The sequence below is a fragment of the Ranitomeya imitator genome, chromosome 2 (assembly GCF_032444005.1).
Source record: "Ranitomeya imitator isolate aRanImi1 chromosome 2, aRanImi1.pri, whole genome shotgun sequence".
Lineage (NCBI taxonomy): Eukaryota > Metazoa > Chordata > Amphibia > Anura > Dendrobatidae > Ranitomeya > Ranitomeya imitator.
The window spans coordinates 541,640,959-541,664,881 of record NC_091283.1 but is presented as its reverse complement, the minus strand read 5'-3'; the positions used below and the strand labels follow the sequence as shown (position 1 = coordinate 541,664,881).

General features: G+C 43.2%; 1 protein-coding gene across 3 annotated transcripts in view; it reads right to left on the bottom strand.

Annotated features, from left to right (window-relative positions):
• PLEKHH3 (pleckstrin homology, MyTH4 and FERM domain containing H3) overlaps window positions 1-23,667 on the bottom strand; it is a 99,414-nt gene extending 75,747 nt beyond the window's left edge. Inside the window, exon 1 of one of the 3 annotated variants that reach the window (XM_069751912.1) lies at window positions 22,772-23,667. In XM_069751912.1, the coding sequence (XP_069608013.1) occupies window positions 22,772-22,906 (135 nt within the window). In that variant the 5' untranslated portion in view covers window positions 22,907-23,667. The remainder of the gene's footprint in view (window positions 1-22,771) is intronic. The other 2 variants (XM_069751913.1, XM_069751914.1) reach the window with 2 other exon arrangements.
• Window positions 23,668-23,923: the final 256 nt, after the last annotated feature.

Sequence of the window (23,923 nt, the reverse complement as noted above, 5' to 3'; positions counted from 1 at the left end):
TGGGGCCCCTGTGTGCTCCCTGGAGTCCATGTGCTGCCTGGGGTCCCATTAGCTGTCTCTGCCCCGTGTGCTGCCTGGGGCCCGGGGTGCTGCCTGGGGCCCCTGTTCGCTCCCTGGAGTCCATGTGCTGCCTGGGGCCCTGTGCGCTGCCTGGGGCCCCTGTGCTCTGCCTGGGGCTCCATGTGCTGCTTGGGGCCCCGTGTGCTGCCTGGGGCCCCGTGCACTGCCTGGGGTCCCTGTGTGCTATCTGGGCTCCTGTGCTCTGCTTGGGGCCCCGTGTGCTGCCTAGGGCCCTGTGTGCTGCCTGGGGCCCCGTGCGCTGCCTGGGGCCCCTGTGTGCTGTCTGGGCCCCCATGCTCTGCTTGGGGCCCCGTGTGCTGCCTGGGACCTCCTGTGTTGCCTGGGGCCCCGTGTGCTGCCTGGGGCTCCTGTGCACTGCCTGGGGCCCTGTGCTCTGCCTGGGGCCCAATGCGCTGTCTGGGGCCCCGTGCGCTTCCTGGGGCCCCTGTGTGCTGCCTGGGGCTCCTGTGTGCTGCATGGGGCCCTGGGTGCTGCCTGGGGCCCCATTATTAAGAATGTCACTCAATGGTTCTCAAAAGCCTGAAAAATCTGATCTACAGTAGCTGGGGTATATTCTGACCTGGAGGGGTATAAACTGGACAAGTAGAATTTGAACCCCGGGGTATAGTTTGGGCTACTCCAGAATATACCCGTGGTATAACCTGGCCTACGCCACTTTAACCCCGGGTATATTCTGGGCGGGGGGTTAATCTGGCCTGTTACACCGGGACCACGTACCTTGCTTTAGCTCCTGAATTCGCCCTCAGTCTATACCCTTCCCACACTCAGGGAAGAGGGGAGTAGTAGTGTACTGAAGTACACCAACCAGATTAACAAGGTAATATGAACAATGGTAACAAAAATACAAAACATAAAAATATGCTCACACGAGTAACAGAGGAATGCACATGCTCACACTCAAAAACCTTGCAACAGTCACAGATAAATGCACCAACACCTAACTCTAATAACCACAAACAACCTCCAACCCATACCGCAAAAGCTATCTCAGACAATGAGTGCTAGCCAAGGCCGAGATTATATAGGAGATGGGAGTGGCTAACAGTGCACAGCTGAGAGCCATAGCTCCAGTAGCTCTCAGAAGAGCAGATAAAAGGGAACCTGTCACCCCCAAAATCAAAGGTAAGCTAAGCCTACCGGCATCAGAGGCTTATCTACAACATTCTGTAATGCTGTAGATAAGCCCCCGATGTAACCTGAAAGATGAGAAAAAGAGATTAGATTATACTCACCTGGGTGGGCGGTCTGATCCGATGGGCGTTGCAGTCCGGTCCGGGGCCTCCCATCTTCTTACGATGACCCCCTCTTCTTGTCTTCACGCTGCGGCTCCGGCGCAGGCGTACTTTGTCTGCCCTGTTGAGGGCAGAGCAAAGTACTGTAGTGCGCAGGCGCTGGGCCTCTCTGATCTTTCCCGGCACCTGCGCACTGCTGTAATTTGCTCTGCCCTCAACAGGGGCAGGGCACATAAAGTATGCCTGCGCCAGAGCCGCAGCGTGAAGACCAGAAGAGGACGTCATCGTATGAAGATGGGAGGCCCCAGACCGGACCGCAACGCCCATCGGACAGGACCGCAGCGGGACCGCCCCTGGGTGAGTATAATCTAACCTCTTTTTCTCATCTTTCAGGATACATCGGGGGGCTTATATACAGCATTACAGAATGCTGTAGATAAGCCCCTGATGCTGGTGGGCTTAGCTCACCTTCGATTTTGGGGATGACAGGTTCCCTTTAACCCCTGCATTGCCCAAAGAAATTTACACGGTTTTATATGAAGGTGAATTGCTTCAATTCAGTGCAAGAGTAGGAGAAATTAGACACTGCGGTCTTCTGGCTCCTCTCTGTCGCGATAAATACGTGACAGCGACCCTGCACAAATGAAATTAAATGCTGTGTAAATTTCAGAAGAACAGGGGAGGCATGGCTTAGAATATTCACAGGACACCACATGAAATTGTGTCAACAATTTTGAAAAAGAGAAGGGGCATAGAGACACAGAAAGAAACCAACAGTGAGGATTGATAAAATGCAGCAAACGTCTGCCACATCAATGCAATGTGTGAATGCAGATTTACTAAGTTCTAATAACTACAGTATAAGGCTAGGGCTACACAGCAATATGAGTCATGGGGCACTGAAATCACAGCAACACATTGCAACATTGGATATAATGACTCTTTAGATGACCCGCGACATACTGAGTCTGCAACACTCAACATCTGTTGGGTCTTCAGTCATTGGTCACAAGTCGCATGCGACACACTTTGCATAGACTTTTAAGGTAATTACTATTGCGCAACAAATCTTGCCGTGTAGCCCCAGCTTTACTGTACATTGGTATTTTACAGCAAAGGTGACAACATCATAATTACGCCCTAGATGAATCGAGTCTAAAGTGCCGCACTGTCAAACCACTAACGATCAAGTGTGATTCACAGAAAAGTGCGGCATAAACCAGTGAGTCCTAAATCTAGTGAGCATATCTGTACAAATACGTGACTAGTCATGTAATGACTAAATGATTAGTCCCAATAGTGGAAGTTAGCACCAGATAGAATGGAGTGGTAGCTTCATTCATTCGCTATGGGACTGCTGGAGGTCCTGAGAATAGGAAAAGAATGTCAATATTGGGAATAACCCCTTAATGGAATTGCACAGGGGAGGTCACCCACTTGAGACCCCCATTTATACTCCGTAAAATTGAAATTGCAACATTGAGAAAGATTGGAAAAATTATGGAAATCACAGGCTGGATAGAGACCTTAGTAATATCCATGATAAAAAAATGAAAAGAAAGTTTTCAAAATGTCTCGATTTATTTAGTATCTAGTATGAGCACCACATGTAGAAATACACACACCTACACGCCTTGGGTGGCTATCAATTAGGTTATTGTTAGCTGTCTGAGGAATGTTCTGCCACACTGAATGCGTTTGGACACACAAATCATCAAACTCCGCTGCTGGCAGCTCCCTGCAATTGCTGACCAATGACATCGCACATGTGCCCAATGGGAGACAAGTGCGGAGACGCTGCAGGCCATGGTAGCATGTTTAGGCCACGATGGCTTCTCACAGTAGCACAAGCAAAAAGCCTGTTGTCATGTTGAAAAATGGCCACTAGGACACTTTCAGTTTCCTTCAAGAAGGCTTCTCACGGTGTTAATGATGATTTGCGTGCCCCAGTGCATTCATCGTGGCAGAAATTCCTCAGACAAGTATTAATAACCTCATTAACCCCTTCACGACAGCGCTTCCTGGGCTTTGTGCATCACTGACGTTTCTCTACGGTCGACAGTCTTACAACGTTGTAGATTCCCAGAGTCCTGCCAGAGCTTGGATTCTGGTGCAGAGTGATAGTTCTGACCAGCAACAGCATCGGTACCCGATTGGCTCAGGTCCCGATTACGGTATGCTAACCCTGTGTTATCTTCTAGATGCCGCGATCAATAGTGATCACGGCATTTAGAAGTTTGTGAGAGGAAGTGGGCTCCTTCTCTCTCATCCCTTTCCACCACCCCCCCTCCTCCCCCCCCCCCCCCCCCCCCCCCCGATCTGGTCTCGGGGGAGACACGGGTTGTCATGGCAGATGATGACCTACTGGCCTGTCAGCTACAGTAGCCTGTTACACTCAGCCAGCAGCAGGGTCTAACAGGCATTCTGACAGTGTAAAACTGACAGTTCTCATGCATTGCATTACATACTGTATGTATTGCAATGCATGAGACCAGCGATCAGAGACACAAAAATTCAACTCCCATGCAGGGACTAAGTAAAAAAGTAAATACAAAGTTAACTTTTTTAACTATTTAAAAAAAAATTAAACCAATAAATATGTATATTTATGTAAAAATAAAAATAAACAAAAAAGTATTGCAGCGTACAGAATGACCCAATCTGTAAAACTGTCACACTAATTAGTCAGCAAGCACCGTAAAAAACAAACAAACATGGCAACAAATTATGCTTTTTCATCATACCACTGGACAAAAAGTGGAATAAAATGCGATCAAAAAGACAAATGGGGTACATGCCCATGATCAGGAATTGCTGCGGGTTTGCATCAAACCCGCAACAGCCAAATGTTACAACATAGTGGATGGGATTTCTAGAAATCCCATGTTCACTATGCGTACATCTGTGGACCACCCGCGGAAACTGACAAGCGGCTAGTCTTTCAGTGCCACAGTATGTCAATTTATCTTTCCGAAACGCTAGTCTCCGAAACAGAAATGTAAAATATAGAATGCACTGAATGCAGTAAATGGTTCAGTGAACACATGTGGATTTACATAAACAGCCCCTATACAACTTCATCAGTAAAGAAATGAAAAACTTATACCTCTGAGAATCAAGCAATGCAAAAACAATTATTTTTTCTATCAAATAGTTTTTATATAAATATGGAATCGCTGTAATCGTACTGTCCTTAAGAATTAAGCTGTGTTATCACTTTTACCATACGGTAAATGGCATCAAAAAACAAATCCTGAATTGCTGGCTTTTGTTAATTCTGTCTCCCAAAAATCTGATTCGAAAGCGATCAAAAAATGTCATGTGCCCAAAAAAGTACCAATAAACATGTCAACTTGTCCACAAAATGCAAGACCTAGTGATGGCTATGCAGGGAGGAAGCGGTGAGAACACCTTATTGTCGCGTACGCCAGAGGTCACTGGAGCGGAAGTCGCACTGAATACACTGCCCATAGAAGGGAGTTAAAGGAATGGATTGTGGAGGGAGTGCAGGGTGCAGGCGTGGGATTCCGGCACCACAACTGCACATCACAGGGTACTGCCAGGAAGAAGCCATTACTCCAAAAGAAACATTAAAAAATAGATCAAGGTTTGCAAATGCACACAGGAACAAAGACCTTAAAGTGGTCTGATGAAACTAAAATTAAAGTTTTGGGGCATAATAACCATTGTTACATTTGGAGGAAAAAAGGAGAAACTTGTAAGCCTAAGAACACCATCCCAACTGTTAAACATGGGGGTGGCAGCATCATGTTGTCGGTTGTTTTGCTGTAGGAGGGACTGTTTTACTTCACAAAATAGACGACATCATGAGAAAAGAAGATTATGTGGCAATACTGAAGCAACATCTCAAGAAATCAGTCGGAAATGGGTCTTCCAAATGGACAATGACCCGAAGCATACTGCTAAAATGGTGACAAAGTGACTTAAGGATAACAAAGTCAATGTTATGGAGTGGCCATCACAAACCCCGATCTCAATCCTATTGAAAATTTATGGGCAAAGCTGAAAAGGCCGGTGCGAGCAAGGTGACCTACAAACCTGGATCAGTTACACCAGTTTTGTCAGGAGGAATGGGTCCAAATTCTGCTCAACTATCGTGAGAAGCTTGTGGAAGGATATCCCAAACGTTTTACCCAAGTCATTCAGTTTAAGGGCAATGGTACCAAATACTAATGAAATGTATGTAACATTTTGACTTTGCAGTAAGTAATAAAAAGCCATAAATCATTCTCTCTCTCTCATTATTATTATTATTATTATTATTATAGCGCCATTTATTCCATGGCGCTTTACATGTGAGGAGGGGTATACATAATAAACAAGTACAATAATCTTGAACAATCTTGATCATTATTCTGGCATTTGGCAAATATTAATAATCCTGAGAATCCTAATTGACCTAAAAAGGGAAAGGTTTATTCTAACTTCGCCAGATATTGAGAAAAACATGCATGTATGGCTTTTTATATAGTGTGTGTAAACTTCTAGTTTCAATATATATATATATATATATATATATATATATATATATATATATATATATATATATATATATATATACCCTTCCTAGTGTTTTATGGTAAAAATGTAGACAGACTACACCGTATTTTATACACTCTGTTCAGTTGCAGACAGTTCTTCACTGAATGGAAAAGATCGGGTTTCCATCTTGCCCATGTCCGTTCAGGAGAAATGAAGGTGACACTATCTATATTTAACTTCATGTCCCATCTGTCCCACACCAGGAGTTGTCACCTCAATCCAACGCTAACGGCAGGTGGCCAAGAGGAGGACCTGATACTAAATTTAATAGGGAGGTGGTAGTGGATCTTCAAAAGACGAGTGCAAATGGTCTCAAAGCTGTAATACCCAGTCCTACGTTATGAAAGCCTCTAAGTCCTGTGGTCACTGACCATGCAGCAGAACAAAATCTGGACTAGTAAAATAGACTTCTATGTGGATCTTGAACAATGTAGACAAGGCTGAACATTTACGTGTTAAATATTGATTCACAATTTCTGTATGCTGCTAATCTAATCCATAACCTGTTCCACTGCCAAAAATTGTCATGTAATTAGGGCTAATCCTGTGGCTCATGATGACAATACAGAATTCCAGTAGCTTTTGGGTTTTACTCTTGTTTCTTCAGATAATATAACCAAGTGCAGCATTGGCTTCATAGGTTAAGTTCCCACCATAAGTTTTTGACGCTTCGTATGGTCACTGCACAAAAAATGCAACATCTTACAGCTCCAGCAAAGTGGAAGGGATTTATAAGAAATCTTGTGCCAACTTTGCTTTCCTTTTATGCAGCGTAAACTGAACTGCGGCGCGTGTTTGAAACCTGCTACATGTCAATTTCCCTGAGTTTTATGTGTGGATTTTCCCCATAAATTTGCATTAAATGCATTTCAGTGTGTTTCCAAATACCAAGAAATATTGATTTCCCTGCGGTGGGCTTTGGGAAAATGGCTGCTGGAGGTAGCGCATGAGCAGCTTGAGATCTCGGGAGCCAAGATTTCAATCTGCGCATGTTCCATCTCCTGTCGCCATTTTAACGACATCCATAGCAGGGAGATCAATGGGAAGTGTGGGGACTCCGCTCACCACCATTTTCTGAAAGCCCAGGACCTGCAGCTTTGCGCTGCCGGGACGCCTCTTCCTCCCAGCCTGGGGCCCGCAGCATCGCCCCATTCCTGCCGGCCTCCTGCAGCAGTGAACCTGCCTCCTGTGACCCTGCTCCACTGTAGCCGCCCCCTTATAAGCTACCTTCAGAATACAAAACGCACCTCCATTTTCCTCCCAAGTTTTTTGGGGAAAAAGGTGTGTCTTACAATCTGAAAAATACAGTAAATGAAAAAAATGACGTTATTAATAGGCTGGGAAGGTCAATGGATATTGGCTCTTTCCCAGCATAATAAGACTAGTTCACAGCTTTCAGCTTTCCCTTGGCTGGTTATTAAAAATAGGGGGGACCCTGGGTTGTTTTTTTAAGTTATTTGCTTTATACTACCCCTATGCTAATCAGAGTACAATGTCACCGCCACCCGTGATCCGGCGTTTATACAGCCCAGGTCACGTGTTGTGTCGGCCAATCACTGCAGTGCCAATACTTGGCGTGGATGAGATGGCTCCGAAACTGCCCGCGGTCTGAACGTTTATTGATTGGTTTCACTGCAGCTTTTCAAAAAATTTTATTCGGCACCGAACCTGTACCTTAAAACAGACTTCCAAGAAAAAAAATCCATGTTCGGAGTTCAGTACCGGACACTAAGGAATCTGGTACGAACCACAAACTTTACAGTTGAGGTTCGCTCATCCCTACTAGCCAACTCACTCTATGCGCTATACATGAGCAGGAAGTCTGTTTTACAATGAAAGCCTATGGAACCTCGTTCTGACGCTCCATAAGCTTACAATGTAAAAGTCACTTCTGGGTTACACAGAGCGCAGCGTGATTCGGAGAGTCTGCAGAGGGGCAACGTCACTCAGAAGAGCAGAAGAATGGCGATGGATCCCGGAGAAGGCGATGGTAGGTGAGTATAATAATACCCTTCCACTATATTACATGCACAGATTTAATTTAAAAAAATATAAATGGAAGTGTTTCTTTAATGAAAAGTGCACTGGAGCAAGATGCACTGAATTTAGAAGAGTGCGCCTCTTAATGAACTTCGTGTATCTTTCAGCCAAGCACCACCACTAGAAATTTTTGCTGTAATTGACGCTATTTTTCTGGCATAAATTATAATAAATATGATGATGATGCTTTTCCATGCCCCCTTTTCAAAAAGTTATTGGGCATAAAACCACCAAAGTCGCAATATTTTTGTGGACCTACTAGTGTTTTTCTGATGAAAACTGTATTGTCCCCATATTTTATTTTTATTTGGCAGATTGATACTTATTCCTCTCAAATGCCAGGCCTTGTTTGTAAGTCAACAATTTAACATTTTGAAAATATGGACTTATAATTTACATGATTTGATCTACAGTTTACATTCACATATGGTGGAAAATGTACACAATTGATGTGTTTATGCGCTTAATGAAAATCTGCTGCAAAATGAATAGGAATGTTGCAAATTTGTACATCAGAAGTGATTCTTAAAATCTGCACTAAGGGTGCGATGCCCTGCATTTATATGGCCATACACTCCAGGTAGCTGTCAGCGGGCAGTCAAGCTGGCTGTCGCTTAAACCTGTCTAGTATAGCTTGATAAATGGAGCAGACGGTGGTGTCTTATAGTCCTATACCGGTATTGGCTTCCGGCGCATGCACAATAAAGCTGGGTATATTTGCGTCAGTCTTTCAGGAAAGGACCAGAACTAGAAGACAAGGGTGCATGAAAGTGATTTTTGATCAGCTTATGATGACATATCTTGTGATGTTAATCAAGCCTGATTGGGCAGGTTTGGGACATGGATAGCTTTACTCTCTGCTACGTGATTCCAGCAGGATATTGCGCATGCTCTCGATTAAGGTGCATTTTTTTTTCCAAACTCCTCTTTACACTTTGGTAAAAAAAGGACACCTTCTGAAAACCCATGATCTAACCCAACAGCTAGTGGTGGCAGTAGTGGTGTTTGGCATATGATTCACCCTTTGACAGGTTTCCTTTGAACATGCTCAGGTAATTCCCAACACAACAACTTTGCAGTAATGGGTCTGCCAAGACTTAATGAAACTGTGAATATTGAAGGATCCCATTTCCTAGTCTAGAAGGTTAGATCAGGGTAATGTGAGGTAAGTATTCATATCCAGTTTTACATGTGGCTGTGGATTATTTAGTTGGACATAGGCGTAAATCACTTCCCTCTCATAGTGGTGACCTGGGAAGACTTGCTGCTCTGTACGCAATGTGGTTTCCACACCACTGCTATTTATCTTGCAGGAAATAACCAGCTCCAATAACTTCAGGGGCTAGAATTAATAGTGTAATATCACTGCCCAATTATATAGCCAATATTTGCACTGCTATCATATCCTTTGTATGTGGGAAAGTGCTTGGAAAATGGTAGACAATCAACATTTTTTTTCCATGTATTCAGCAGTTTCCCACCTAAGACAAGCTTGTTTTTGTTCCAAGAAAGATACCAGCTTGTGTCAAGCATGAGGATGTATTGGAAATTATTCATGCTCACTTATTGGTCTTTATACCTCATATTTTTACAGTTTTAATTACAAACTAACTGGTATTGAGCAAAATTAATCGATATTTTCAATGTTCCGGTCTACTTCCATTGACCTAAGGCTAGTATATCTTTTTTTTCTGGATCAATCTAATGTAGGATCTCAAAAACAGCTAACTGCAGAAAGTGACCGCTGTGACCAATCACTAGTTGCAGCTATGGCCTGTGATTGGCTGCACAAGTCACATGTGCCCCCACCAAATAAGGAAGCAAGGAGACTAAAGGGGACATGGGCAGCATTATGGAGGAATCAATAGGTGGGTAATGATTTCTGTAATTTTTTTATCACGTCAAGCCTAATTTACAAAAAAAAGTATAAAAAAAAAAATCTGTCACTTTATTAACAGTAGAGAGGGGGAAGTTACACCATGTTAGTTCCAACAATTACACCACACCATTTTCATGACTGCCAACTTCATAAAAAGGGCATGTCAGTTCCCCTGAGGCGTATGTTTTCAAAAATACTTATATGTTACATAAAGTCTGCATTGTGTAGATCCTCCATTCTCCCTTCTATAAGTTCATGAATATTGACAGCTGATTACGGCATCTCCCTTACACTTTGAAGCTGTCCATCAGATACATTTTCTTTGTCAAAGATATGTGTAATTCCACTTGTCACTTTATTCTTATATTTCCAGATAGAATAACAGAGGAATGACAAAAAGTAAAGTTCCAAGAAAAGATCATGCAGAATTGTTATAAAATGGGAAATGTACCGTAAGTATCGATTATAGTTGATATGTCAGGAGAGGTGACAAGTTCTCTTTAATCAGAATTTTTATAAAAATGTATGAAAATTAAGAATTATTACATTTTACATGAATATTTGTACAGTATATACGGTAACTAACTGGTGGGACTTAAGAACTTAGGAATCATTGTACCATATCAAGCCACATATTTAAGAATATGACATACCAGTATAATATTTTTTTATTTTTTTTCTGTGCTATGTTGTGCATAAATATGTGATTCTTCAGAATTTGTTTTAGTCTTTGCCTGATGAAGAGACCTGTGTAGTCTCGAAAGCTTGCAATTTGTTACCATCTTTTCAGTTAGCCATTAAAAGGTATCAACCACTGAGGACTCTCAATTCTAAATATTTTTCTATCTACTGGCTAACACGGTACCAAGATATATATCTTTCCTATACCAGTATAATACAAATATGTTTTACAACATGTAAAATTGCACAGCACTGTCATAAATTCTTTAATCCAAGTGATGACATTCACATGCTATCTAGTGACTAAAGAATTTTGGCGCCAGTTAGGAGGTTACTCCGGTAAAACAGGTTAAAGTCCTCTGAATATTGTTGAATTACATCTTTAATCATCCTCTCCAAATACAAATTGGTTCTGATATAAATGTTCTGTCAAATTAAAAAGCTACTAAACTTGAAGTGTGCAGATTCCAAAAGTTTTATTTTGGCTGCATAGACCAATTACCGTACATATACACTTATAGGCACAATTCATTTTTTGTGCCTTTTTTTGTCTATTTGTTGTTGGTTTCAGGCTTTCTTAATTTGCATCCATTTTTGAAGTGTATTTTATATGTCTTCAATTGGGGTTGTTTTGGGACACAGTTCTTAATAATTGAGTTCAGGGTTTCATTCAGACCCATTGCCACAGCTGTATATAATCCAGCCCCTAGCAATGTAGTCTGCCTTTACTAACATTTGTGAAAGAATAGGTCTTTATATAGAGGTCACTGAATTTGCAAACGGTTCTGTAATGGGATGCCACTATTATGACAAGTTTGTTCATGATGAATTCTGAATGGCATTCTTGAAAACCAGAAGGAACCACAGCAACTCAGCCACAAAGTGGAGACCACATGTTCCAGAGCGGGGTCACCTAGTACTGAAGCATAAAGGTCTCCAAGGCTCTGCTGACTCAATAACTGCACAGATCAAAACCTTCTCTGTGTGCCTGGAGCTTCATGGCATGGGCTATCAGGGCCGCACAACTGTATGCAAGTCTTACATCCATCACCAAACACAAGACCAAGCGTTGGATGGACTGGTGTACAGCACTCTGCCACTTAACTCTAAATCAGTGGAAACGTGTTCTATGGGGTGACTAATCACACATCTCTATCTGGCAGTCTGATGGACAAGGCTGACTGTGTTGTGACAACTGTAAAGTTAGGTGAAGGAGGGATAATTCTATGGGTTTGATTTTTCAGGAGTTGTCTTAAGGTACCTTCACACATAACGATTTCATTAACGATATCGTTGCTTTTTGTGACGTAGCAACGATATCGTTAACGAAATCGTTATGCGTGACAGCGACCAACGATCAGGCCCCTGCTGGGAGATCGTTGGTCGCTGGGAATGATCAGGACCTTTTTTTGGTCGCTGATCACCCGCTGACATTGCAGAATCGGCGTGTGTGATGCCGATCCAGCGATGTCTTCACTGGTAACCAGGGTAAACATCGGGTTACTAAGCGCAGGGCCGCGCTTAGTAACCCGATGTTTACCCTGGTTACCATTGTAAAAGTTAAAAAAAAACAAACACTACATACTTACATTCCGGTGTCTGTCCCGCGCCGTCAGCTTCCCTGCACTGTGTCAGCACCGGCCGGCCATAAAGCAGAGCACAGAGGTGACATCACCACTCTGCTTTACCTAACAGCGACCTAACAGCGACGCTGCAGCGATCGGCATCGTTGTCTATATCGCTGCAGCGTCGCTAAATGTGACGGTACCTTTAGACCCCTTAGTTCTAGTGTGAAAAATGTTATTGCTTCTTCAAACCAAATTGTCTCTTCAGAGAGGAAGAGGACTAGACCTCTAGTGCCACCTATTGGAAGTAGCAATCCTAACAGTCAATGTCGACCCTTTAACAAGCCTTGTCACATGACTTAGGATAAAAGCCAAGCCAGAATCTCAATTTGCAGACACTGTGTTTTGGTGTACTGCCCCTCGTCAGTGCAAAGTGGAGATCTGGATTTGGCTGAGTGAGAGGCGTCTGACCGGGATCCAAGAAGTATCATTTCTCCTTGCGGAGAGTGACATGTTAAGCATATTTCCCAGAGGAGCATTGCAGCTTTAAGTCTCTTCACCGTCTTCAAACCAAGACATTTTAAGCAATTGTGTGCTTCAAACTTTGAGTGAACAGTTTGGGGGAGGTCCTTTTCTGTCCCACATCACTGTGTCAAGAGCATAAATCAAGGCCCATAAAGACATGGTTAGGTGAGTTTGGTGTGGAAGAACGTGACTGACAGAGCCTTGACCTCAACCACATTGAACACCTTTATGATAAACTGGAATGAAGATTGTGAGTCAGGCCCTCTTGACCAACACTAATGTCCGACTTCATTATAGTTCTTCTGGATCAATGGGCAAGAATCTCCACATATTCCCTCCAAAATTTTGTAGAAAGCCTTCAGAAGAGTAAAAGCTGTTATTGCTGCTACGAGGGGACCAGATCCATATTAATTCCTAGGGTTTTAGAATGGGATGTCATGAAAGCTCCTGTAGGTGTAATGTGTAGGAGTTTCAATACTTTTGTCCATATAGTATTTGCAGATAAATGCTTCTGAAATTTGTGAAATAAAGGTGTGACTGGTGGTGCAGACTTTCTAGATTTCTGAACATGTCAGAAGGCACTATTGGCACAGCCATTGGATCTGAGGGTTCAATTGATGGTCTAAATTTTCCTGTAATGAGAGAAGCCAACAGAAACAGAAGGATCCTAGTAACACACACATATTTTGCTTTTTTGTGGTTTAAGGAGGTATGCTTCAGAGCTATGAACCATCATGGGTGTAAAACAGCTTTATGCCTACCTACAGGTGACAATTTTCTAAACAACCCCAAAACAATTACTGGTGTATGAAATTGCGAGGACAGATGCTCATGTCACGCCACCACGGCCAATCACACATGATGGAGTCTTCATAGCAATTGCTCAGTAGACAAAATATGTAGTAGAGCTGAAAATCTGTCATGGGAAACCTGCTACATTTGAAGAATGAATGCAAGATCCTGTAAAATTGTTGAATCAGGATATCGGTATTCAGCATATAAAAGAAGTAATGGGAAGGCAGATTCACAGCCTGACAACTACTTATTACATGGCAACTTCTCTCTGTGACAACTACCTCAGTCCTCCACAGCTTGACATAAAATCTGACATCTGTATCACCGAAAAAACAGCCGTAATAATCGCATCTTGTCCAACAGGTTTTCTACAGCCTCCAGCAATTTGATGCTAGAGCCACTCCTTACTCAATTTGTACAGAAAGAGTCAGATTCCTTTATACAAGTCTCCAGGTTTTCAGAGAATACCACACAAAGGCAAAACCACTTCCTCAAAGCCACCCAACAATTAAAGTGGTCATGATTTCCCAAAATGACTAAGCCTCGCTCTAACTGTGCAATTAAATACAGCTTGCTTCTTATACTACAGGTCACATTATATTAATTATTCGTACATAATGGCATCAAAATGGCATGTATAAAAACTCCTTAAAAGGTTTCCACACAGCTTCGCTCTTTGCTCAGTTTATCTAGCTGACAGCTATCTGATCATCCCTCTAGCACAGACCTGAGGAAAGTGTAGCCCGCAGGTCATCTGGGGCCCTTTCCCTGTTCCGGTGTGGTCCGTAAACTGGGACAGCCAAAGGGTAGGATACAATTGCGTCCTGCACTACGCGGCCGCCCCCACGCATTTCTATTTCCCCTATATCATCATTGGAGTGCAGATATGAGTTAAAACAATGATGAAACAGAGAGGTCATTATTGTGCATGGGGGTTTTGTGGGGATATAATGCTATCTAAGGGGGCTTTTTGAGGACATAGTACCGTGCAAGTGGGCTGTCTGACGACATAATACTATTCAAGGAGACTCTGTGGGGACAAAATACTGTGCAAGGGGGCTGTGTGGGGACATTATATTGTATAAGAAGGCTGTGTGGAGACATAATATTGTGAAAGGGGGCTATGTGGGGACTTCATACTGAGCAAGGGGGCTGTGTGGGGACATCATAGTATGCAAAGAAGCTGTGTGGAGACATAATACTGTGCAAGGGTGCTGTGTGGGTGTATAATATGGTTCAAGGGGACTCTTTCAGTACATAATAATATGCAGGGGGGCTGCTGTGTGGGGACATAATACTGTGCAAGTGAGGACATAATAATGTGCAAGGGGGCTTTGTGGGGACATAATACTGTACAACAGAGCTATGTGGGGACATCATACTGTTCAAGGAAGCTGTGTGGGGACATCATACTGTGCAAGGGGGCTGTGTGAGGACATCATAATATGCAAGGAGGCTGCATGGAGACATCATACTGTGTCAGGGAGCTGTGTGGGGACATCATACAGTGCAACAGGGCTTTGTTGGGATATAATACTATAATATAAAACAATAATGATAGGCAGAATTAAGTTCAGCTGGTTGGTTCGGCCCTCCACAAGAGCCACAGTCTCATGTGGTCCCTTGGGAAATTTAATTCCCCACTCCTGCTCTAACACAAAGTTACTATGATTCAAAAAAGACATATGTTCATCGAGTTCAACTAACGGATGTGAAAGGATAATGGGAATGGGTTATAAGTACATCCATAATGCATGATCCAATCTGCCTTGATCAACTGGCTCAAAATTCAGAACAAGTACGCTATTTTATACCTGTACATATTTATAGTATTTATGTTATATTCTTCTGAAAAAAGCATCTAGGTTTTTTTAACCATCGATGGTTTTTACTGGGACCAGCTCCTAAGGTTGGCTGTTCTACAAATTAAGAGCTCTCATGATGAAGAAGGTTTGTCTCCTCTGAGATTTAACTTTTCTTTCTCCAGGAGAAAGAAGTACCATCTTGTCCTTTGAAGGGGTTTTGCATGACACAGCTTTTGACCATATTTTTTGTAAGGGCCATTTATCTCCTGTTACAAATCAATCATGTTCACCTTTAGACGTCTCTTCTCAATTCTAAATAGACTGATTTCTTGAAATCCTTCCTCCAAACTAGATCTACCATGCACCTTATCAGTTTTGTTGCTCAGAACTGAACTGCATATTCCTTTGTAAAGTGGTATTATCATGTCCTTATCATACAAGACAATATCCTCCTGACTTTAGAAGCCGCTAATTTATATTGCATGGTATTATTCAGCCCGAGAACTACGCATATCCTCAGATCCTTCTCTATAAGTGACTCTCCTAGTTTTACACCCCCTAGAACAACATAAATAAATCTGTTCTTAAAGGCTTTGGTCACTATTCATCAAAGGCGGCGTGGTTCATATCGGTCTTGAAGTGGGAACGTGTTGGAATCAGAAAATCTGCAGATTTTCCCTAATAATTTGCAACTTTTCAAATCGTTTTATGTGGTATAATCACTTTGATGAAGGGAGGCCTTTGTTCTTTGGGCATCTTAAACTAAGCTAAATGTATACAGTATATATTCTGCACTATTGTGCACAATGGCGAATTTGCGCTGGATTGCACCATTTTCACTGGAATTTAGGAAATGAAAGCAAATAAATATTCAAAGTATATCAGTGTGTTCCTGTGTATTTTAGCTTCTGTCTGTTTACTCATATGTGTGCTTCAGGGAATGGGTTAGAAGTGAAAGGCCAGCAAACCTACAGCTCTGAGGCAGAGACATGTGGGTCTCATTACTGGGACCTTCACCGCAGGCCAAATACTGAGGGGCTCCTCTGAGAAGCCAGGTGCTGAACATTCATTGTGAAAATGAACGTTGAAGAGTTACATTGATGAGCAAATTCCCAGATGCAGCCCAGCAGATTTGTTTTCCAGAAAATTCATTCTTTTGTGACAAGAGTGTGTGAAGAAATACTGGTGATGTCCTACCTAGCATGTAAAGACGGGCCATTACTCAGAAGCCAAATATGACTAGAAGTGCAAGGAGCAACATCTTAGACCAGGGAAAATTAAACCACTTATTTGCTAAAAATTCTTGATTTTAGCTTCTGTCCATGAACTGTATTTAGCGCTAAGGAACTCCCTTGAAGCTAAGTGCGCTTGACGTCATTTAGATGCCGACGTACTCACCAAGTTATTCAAGCAGAAGACACTTCAGGAAAATGCCAGACGTGTTTCTCCTTAAGTGTCTTTTTTGGCGTCTCTACAGTCGTCTTTTTGCGCTTTTTTTATATTTGTGTCTATAAAACAGTGAGTGTCTTCCCAGTGGTGGCCTCCCGAAGAATGGTCAGAACACTTGTTGTAACAGCTTTGCATCTTTGGGAACTCGAAGAGGTTAAAAGAAACTCCAAAAAGGAACATAGGCACAGCAATTTGTTTTTATATTGAGGTGCAAATGTTCATTCTTGTTAATATTTCTTTAGGGCTTCTTCTGGCAGGTTCCAGAGCATGTCCTGTAAACATATTCTTAGCCTAAGGGTACCGTCACACAGTGGCATTTTGATCGCTACGACGGCACGATTTGTGACGTTCCAGCGATCTCGCTGTGTCTGACACGCTCCTGCGATCAGGGACCCCGCTGAGAATCGTACGTCGTAGCAGATCGTTTGAAACTTTCTTTCGTCGTCTAGTGTCCCGCTGTGGCGGCATGATCGCATGGTGTAACAAAGGTGTGCACGATATTGTATACGATGTGCGCATAGTAACCAACAGATTCTACATCGCACATACGTCATGAAATTATCGCTCCAGCGTCGTACATTGCAAAGTGTGACAGCAGTCTACGACACTGGAGCGATATTGTTACAATGCTGGAGCGTCACGGATCGTGCCGTCGTAGCGATCAAAATGCCACTGTGTGACAGTACCCTTACACTACAAAGCCGATATTGTGCTGGGTGGGATAGGGGTCAGCATAGGGCTGCACTGGGAGTGGTCTAGGCCCTCAGGCAGTAATGGTCTAGGCCTCTCTCCAATTATCTTAGGTTTACCTCCTGTATGTGTTGCTTTTTACAGACCTTGCATTATGCACTTCTGTAGGAATGGAGTCACACAATGTCTACAAACATTGACACATTAACCACCAAAGAGATCCAGTGGCACGCCTATGGTTGCATCTGAGGTGATTGTAGATTATGCCTATCTGACACCATCCATCCTGTGGCCAACAGCTATGAGTACAAAAATGAAGAATTCCTGATTGGTTGAATAAGATTTTAAAAAAAATAGTGCCACTCTCGTCTACTGGCTTTGTCTGGTATAGACCTGTCCTCTGCCTTTGACACAGTGGACCATTCCCTGCTGCTGCAGACCCTCTCATCCCTTGGCATCACAGAATTGGCCCTATCCTGGATCTCATCATACCTAACTGACCGTACATTCAGCGTCTCCCACTCACACACCACCTCCTCACCTCGCCCCCTATCTGTCGGAGTCCCGCAAGGTTCAGTTCTAGGACCCCTGCTCTTCTCCATCTACACCTTTGGCCTGGGACAGCTCATAGAATCTCACGGCTTTCAGTATCATCTCTATGCTGACGACACACAGATCTACATCTCTGGACCAGATATCACCTCCCTACTAACCAGAATCCCTCAATGTCTGTCTGCTATTTCATCCTTCTTCTCCACTAGATTTCTAAAACTTAACATGGACAAAACAGAATTCATCATCTTTCCCCCATCTCACGCGATCTCCCCAACGAACCTATCCATTACAGTAAACGGCTGCCCACTCTCCCCAGTCCCACAAGCCCGCTGTCTTGGGGTAATCCTTGACACTGATCTCTCCTTTAAACCACATATCCAAACCCTTTCCACTTCCTGCCGCCTCCAACTCAAAAATATTTCACGGATCCGCACATTCCTAAACCAAGAATCTGCAAAAACCCTAGTCCATGCCCTCATCATCTCCCGCCTTGACTACTGTAACCTCCTGCTCTGTGGCCTCCCCTCTAACACTCTTGCACCCCTCCAATCTATTCTAAACTCTGCTGCCCGACTAATCCACCTGTCCCCCCGCTATTCCCCAGCCTCTTCCCTCTGTCAATCCCTGCACTGGCTCCCCATCACCCAGAGACTCCAGTACAAAAGCCTAACCATGACATATAAAGCCATCCACAACCTGTCTCCTCCATACATCTGTGACCTCGTCTCCCGGTACTTTCCTGCACGCAACCTCCGATCCTCACAAGATCTCCTTCTCTACTCCCCTATTATCTCCTCTTCCCACAATCGCATACAAGATTTCTCTCGTGCATCCCCCCTACTCTGGAATGCTCTACCACAACATATCAGACTCTCGCCTACCATCGAAACCTTCAAAAAGAACCTGAAGACCCACCTCTTCCGACAAGCCTACAACCTGCAGTAACCACCGATTGACCAAACCGCTGCACGGCCAGCTCTACCCTCACCTACTGTATCCTCACCCATCCCTTGTAGATTGTGAGCCCTCGCGGGCAGGGTCCTCTCTCCTCCTGTACCAGTTGTGACTTGTATTTTTCAAGATTATTGTACTTGTTTTATTATGTATACCCCTCCTCACATGTAAAGCGCCATGGAATAAATGGCGCTATAATAATAAATAATAATAATAATAATAATAGTATAGCAGCTCAGTCAATCAGTCATAGACATCAATGTAACCTGCTAAAATATTTCCATAGATGTCCATGAGAAAATAGAAGGAAACCTACTTGAATGAGCAGTTCATGGATCGCGGCTCCTCAGGTCCAATGCGGTTTTTGATAGCGAGTGCTTCCACTGTGGGTGAACACGACTAACGATGAATGATTATCGAGATTAATGAATGACATGAAAGAGGCCACTGGCATTAAAGCATATTTAGAGAGGGGCTGCATGTCTCTAGTAATACCCCCATATATTCCAGGAAGCCAATGGTTTCCAGAAAAACACTGGTTTCTTCCCGTACTGCAATCTTGTGACATCTCTTCTTCAGGTAAGAAATCTTCAAGCACCCAGCTGTCCATGTAATGTAAAAAATGTGATCCATTAGACGTGGCCACTTCCATTGCTCCATAGTCAAGTTATGATGAGCACTGGGTGTGATCAGGGGTCAATGTGGCTACGCAGCAAGTTGTGATGGATGCACTGTCTGATCTGATACCTTTTATCAATGCCAGAATTAACTTTTTTTCATGAATTTGTTCTACAGTAATTCTTCTGGGGGATCAGAGCACACATGCGAGACTCACCTCCCATTAGACCACTTTTGATAGTTCCTAACCACTGCATACTGGATCACCACCTTAGACCAGTCACTTGGTAATAGCCAGATCCAGTCATCAACCATCAGATCCTTACTTGTATGCTTTCCAAGTTTTCCTGCTTCCACCTTCAAGAACTGCTGGTTCACTTCCAATCTAATGTGTCGTTAATGCTGTTCACTTCACCCAATGGAAGGTGCAGGCGACCACTTTCTCTCCATCGGAGAAAAATCGGTCCGATTATTCTGATCAGATTCTGATCAGTTTTTCCCAGAAGTGGAGAGAATTAAACAAAATGTTTTTCCACCCTCTCCATTATGTCAATCCGTAAAAATCGGACTGCACTTGGATGTCATCCAAGTGCAGTTCAATGTTTTCCACGGACCCCTAGACTTGCAATGACAATTTTGATCCAACACTTGTATCAAAATTGGATATGCCCCAGATTATTTCCTTGGATTGCTCGGTCCAAATAAATAATTGGGACATATGCACAGCCCCAGGGAATAACTTGGGTATGAGTGCGATCTGTGATATCCATGGATAACACTTGTCCGATATAATCGGTCATGTGCAAGAGCTCTAACAGTAATTTCAGTGGTATGGCTAAATTTTGAGCAGAAGTTGTATGACATGGATCATTTATTCCAAACTGGTTATGCATCCTGGCCTTACAGAGGTGAATGGGACTGAGCTGCAATACCACACACAGCCAGTAGACGAGAGTGGCACTATTTTTTAAAAATCGAATTCAACAAATCAGTAATTCTTCATTTTTGTACTCGTAGCTGTTGGGCACAGGATAGATGGTGTCAGATAGGCATCGTCTACAATGATGCAACCATAGGCATGCCACTGGATCACATGTGTGGCGCTGCCAGCTTTGCACAGTTCTGTTCCTAGGGGATTCTGAGTTAAACAATGGCATGGTTCTTGCAATTTAAGGAAGGACAAAATATATCAAATGTGATGTAGCCACTATCATAGTAGTCCTGTAAAAGTTCATCCGGCAGAACTTCCATGGATTCTCCATCTGCACATACCTGTCACTCTATGGATTCTCTAATGTCAACCTATGGATTAATGTGGATTTTAAAGGGAGATAAATCCATCCCACAAACAGAAGTCACCTCTCACTCAGCTTTTCTTGGATCAAGAGGTGGCTATAAAAGCTATGGACAGGATTAGGTTAACCCCTTACTTCCCTGGTAAGACCAACATCTCCCGGCCGTGCACCAAGACAAGTAGTCCAAACCTCAAAGAATCCTTACGTAAAAAGGAATAAACTAACAGACCTGACATGATCCAACCTCTGCTGACATCGTCCTTATTGCTCACATTTTTGTTCTACAAGTAACTAGATAAACCTCTGTACTCTTGTGCAATGAGTGCCCACAATGCAGATGGTGGACCTACCCGAGACATTGGAATATCGATGTCCTAGTGCTACCATACATCGAAGAACGCTCCCTTTATTCTCCACCTACAATGAATGTTGCCCAGGGCAAAGTAACAAAACTGTAAAATGTAGCAACACTCAACCTGGCGGGCTTCCCAGAATGGTTGCCATAGATACAGCAGTTTAACCTAAATGAAGTTTACGTACAGATGGCGCCCGGCTGGTATATCAGACCAGGCTTAGAAAAAGCACCACATATTTTATTTTTATTTATTTTTTATTTTGCCCAAGGCGCGCTGTCCCATATATGAAATAGTTAATAGTACTGATGCAAAACTACAGATTTCTGGCCAAACTGATCACGAAGATTAAATTGGTCCAAGTTGGCCTCTTAGACTGGGGTCGCACAACCCGAGAAAATCCGTCCAATTCTGCCAATCACACTCTGATCAGACTTTGATCATTCATAGTCGGATCAGATTTTCTTAGATGAGGAAAATAAAAATATTAAAAAAAAATCTCCTCTCAGTCAGATGTCATCCGATTTTTCTAGATTGTGAGCCCTCGCGGGCAGGGTCCTCTCTCCTCCTGTACCAGTTGTGACTTGTATTTTTCAAGATTATTGTACTTGTTTTATTATGTATACCCCTCCTCACATGTAAAGCGCCATGGAATAAATGGCGCTATAATAATAAATAATAATAATAATAATAATAATTTTCTTAGATGAGGAAAATAAAAATATTAAAAAAAAATCTCCTCTCAGTCAGATGTCATCCGATTTTTTTCACTGACCCATAGACTTGAATGGCCGAGTGCGTTCCAATTATCGGAGGCAAATAGTGCATTCTGCGAAAAATCGGCCCCGTTAGTTAACATGGGGACGAGTGATCTCCATCAAAACGACAGATAAGTCATCTGATTTTTATGGCCGCCTGTAGGAGCCCTTACAATGACCAATTTGCTACAATGACCAGTTCTCATCTTCTACATTTGTTATGATTGCCCCCAAATTAAACCTTCCTATTCCTTATAAATAAAATAGTCTTTCTGGATGCTGTTAAGCTGCAGCCACTGAGATTGGTGGAGATTTGGAGACCTAAATTTAGAAATCTAAATTTACCTAACAACTCAATGGATTTAATTGAATCGTATCCAGAGAATTTGACGACGTTGACTTGATGCTCCCCAGCTACGTCGCTAGTCCTCGCCTTCGCGGTAGGATAAGACATCACATTATTAATACAGGAATAATTGTGCACAGTGGGAGCCAGTATTCCTACATCTTATGGTGTCCAAATATGTGACTCTTCGGGACCTGAGCAGTCTGGAAAGTCTGCCATTTTTCATCACCTTTTCAGTTAGCCATTAAGGCCAATGAGGATTCTTAATATTATCTTTACATTACAAATATACATTTATATCCAAGGACAAAAAATGGAGAAAAGAAACCTACCAATTAAGCACGCTTCCAGGCCGTTAGACTGTTCAATCATTCATTACAGACCAGCGGCTATTACATGAATTAATAATTCATAGGCATCGACAATTTGTAAAAGCGGCTCTGACAACTTAACTGCAACTTTTGCCATTGCCTTCTTTAATCTTCGATACGATTTCATGGGTCATTGTTAGTAAAGGGCAGACGACGAGGTTATCGTAAGGGGAAATAATGGCATAGCCATATACAATGTACTGGATGGACACTTACATTTCTGTTGGCCATCAGGACGCCAGGGCTGCTCATCTCCAGGGATTCCTCCTCTTCCTCTTTCTCCCCATATCTGCCCAGGAGGGTGAACCCATGCCTGCAGCAAACCCACCACCAGAAACCTTGTAAAGGCATTCAGAAGGGTCCCCTCCACCTTACTCCCCCCACCCTGTGCTTGGGCTTAGGTGCTTCACATCTGACAATCCTTAACCGCCAACTGAGAACAAGGACTGGAACAGTTTGTGGACAGTCAGATACAATGTGACGGCGACAAGGAAATGGACAAGAAATCTGTCACGCAAAGGGAAAAAGAGCAAGACTAGCAGTCAATGATGAGAAAATGGGATGGAGACCCTTCTAAGGGAAATGCTATAGAATCCAAATTGCTTGAAGGTCTAGAAGAATCCGGTATTGGGAATGATCGGACATGTCCGAGGTGGCCAGACAAGCCCTCTGGGAGGACGATCAGGGATCCCAACCGGAAGACCGGACAGTCTGCTCTTCTTTATCTGTGCAATCAGCCTTCGGTTGGAAGGAGGGTCTTGACATCTGGCGGTGCCAACATCTGCAGCCACCACAGCCTCACAACTGGCAGCCGGGCATGATCTCACCCCACGGAGGACTTTGCAGTGTTGGGTGTACAAGTGGAGCGCACATCTGGACTTAGGATGGAAGGGATAGAAGTAGACAGTAAACCCTCGCCAAGCACACTGCACAGTAACTCTGTCGTTTTTACTTGGATATTATGATCTCCTTTAAATCCATTAGTTGCCCCCAGAGAAATCCAATGAAATAAAAATTCAAATATTTTAAGATTAAAAAAAAAAAAATGAAAGAAAATATCCAAATGAAGAGCTAACTGCAGCTGTGTCTGTAACTACTTCCTGATGAACAAGAAGGAAAAGAGTGGAGGGAGAAATAAAAGGGAGGGAGTGGTGGGAGTGCAGGGAGGAGGGAGGAGGGAGGTCCTCTCCAGCAGGCAGATGCCTGACACTACTACCATGTGGAGGGGGATGGGATGGAGATCTGACCAATCGCACAAGGCCTACACATGCCTGCAACCAATAGGGGTGTGGAGGTGTGTCAGCAGGTTGTGCAAAGCCCTGCTCTGAGTGTAGGGCTTGTTGCATCATGTGCCCCCTGGCAGAGCAC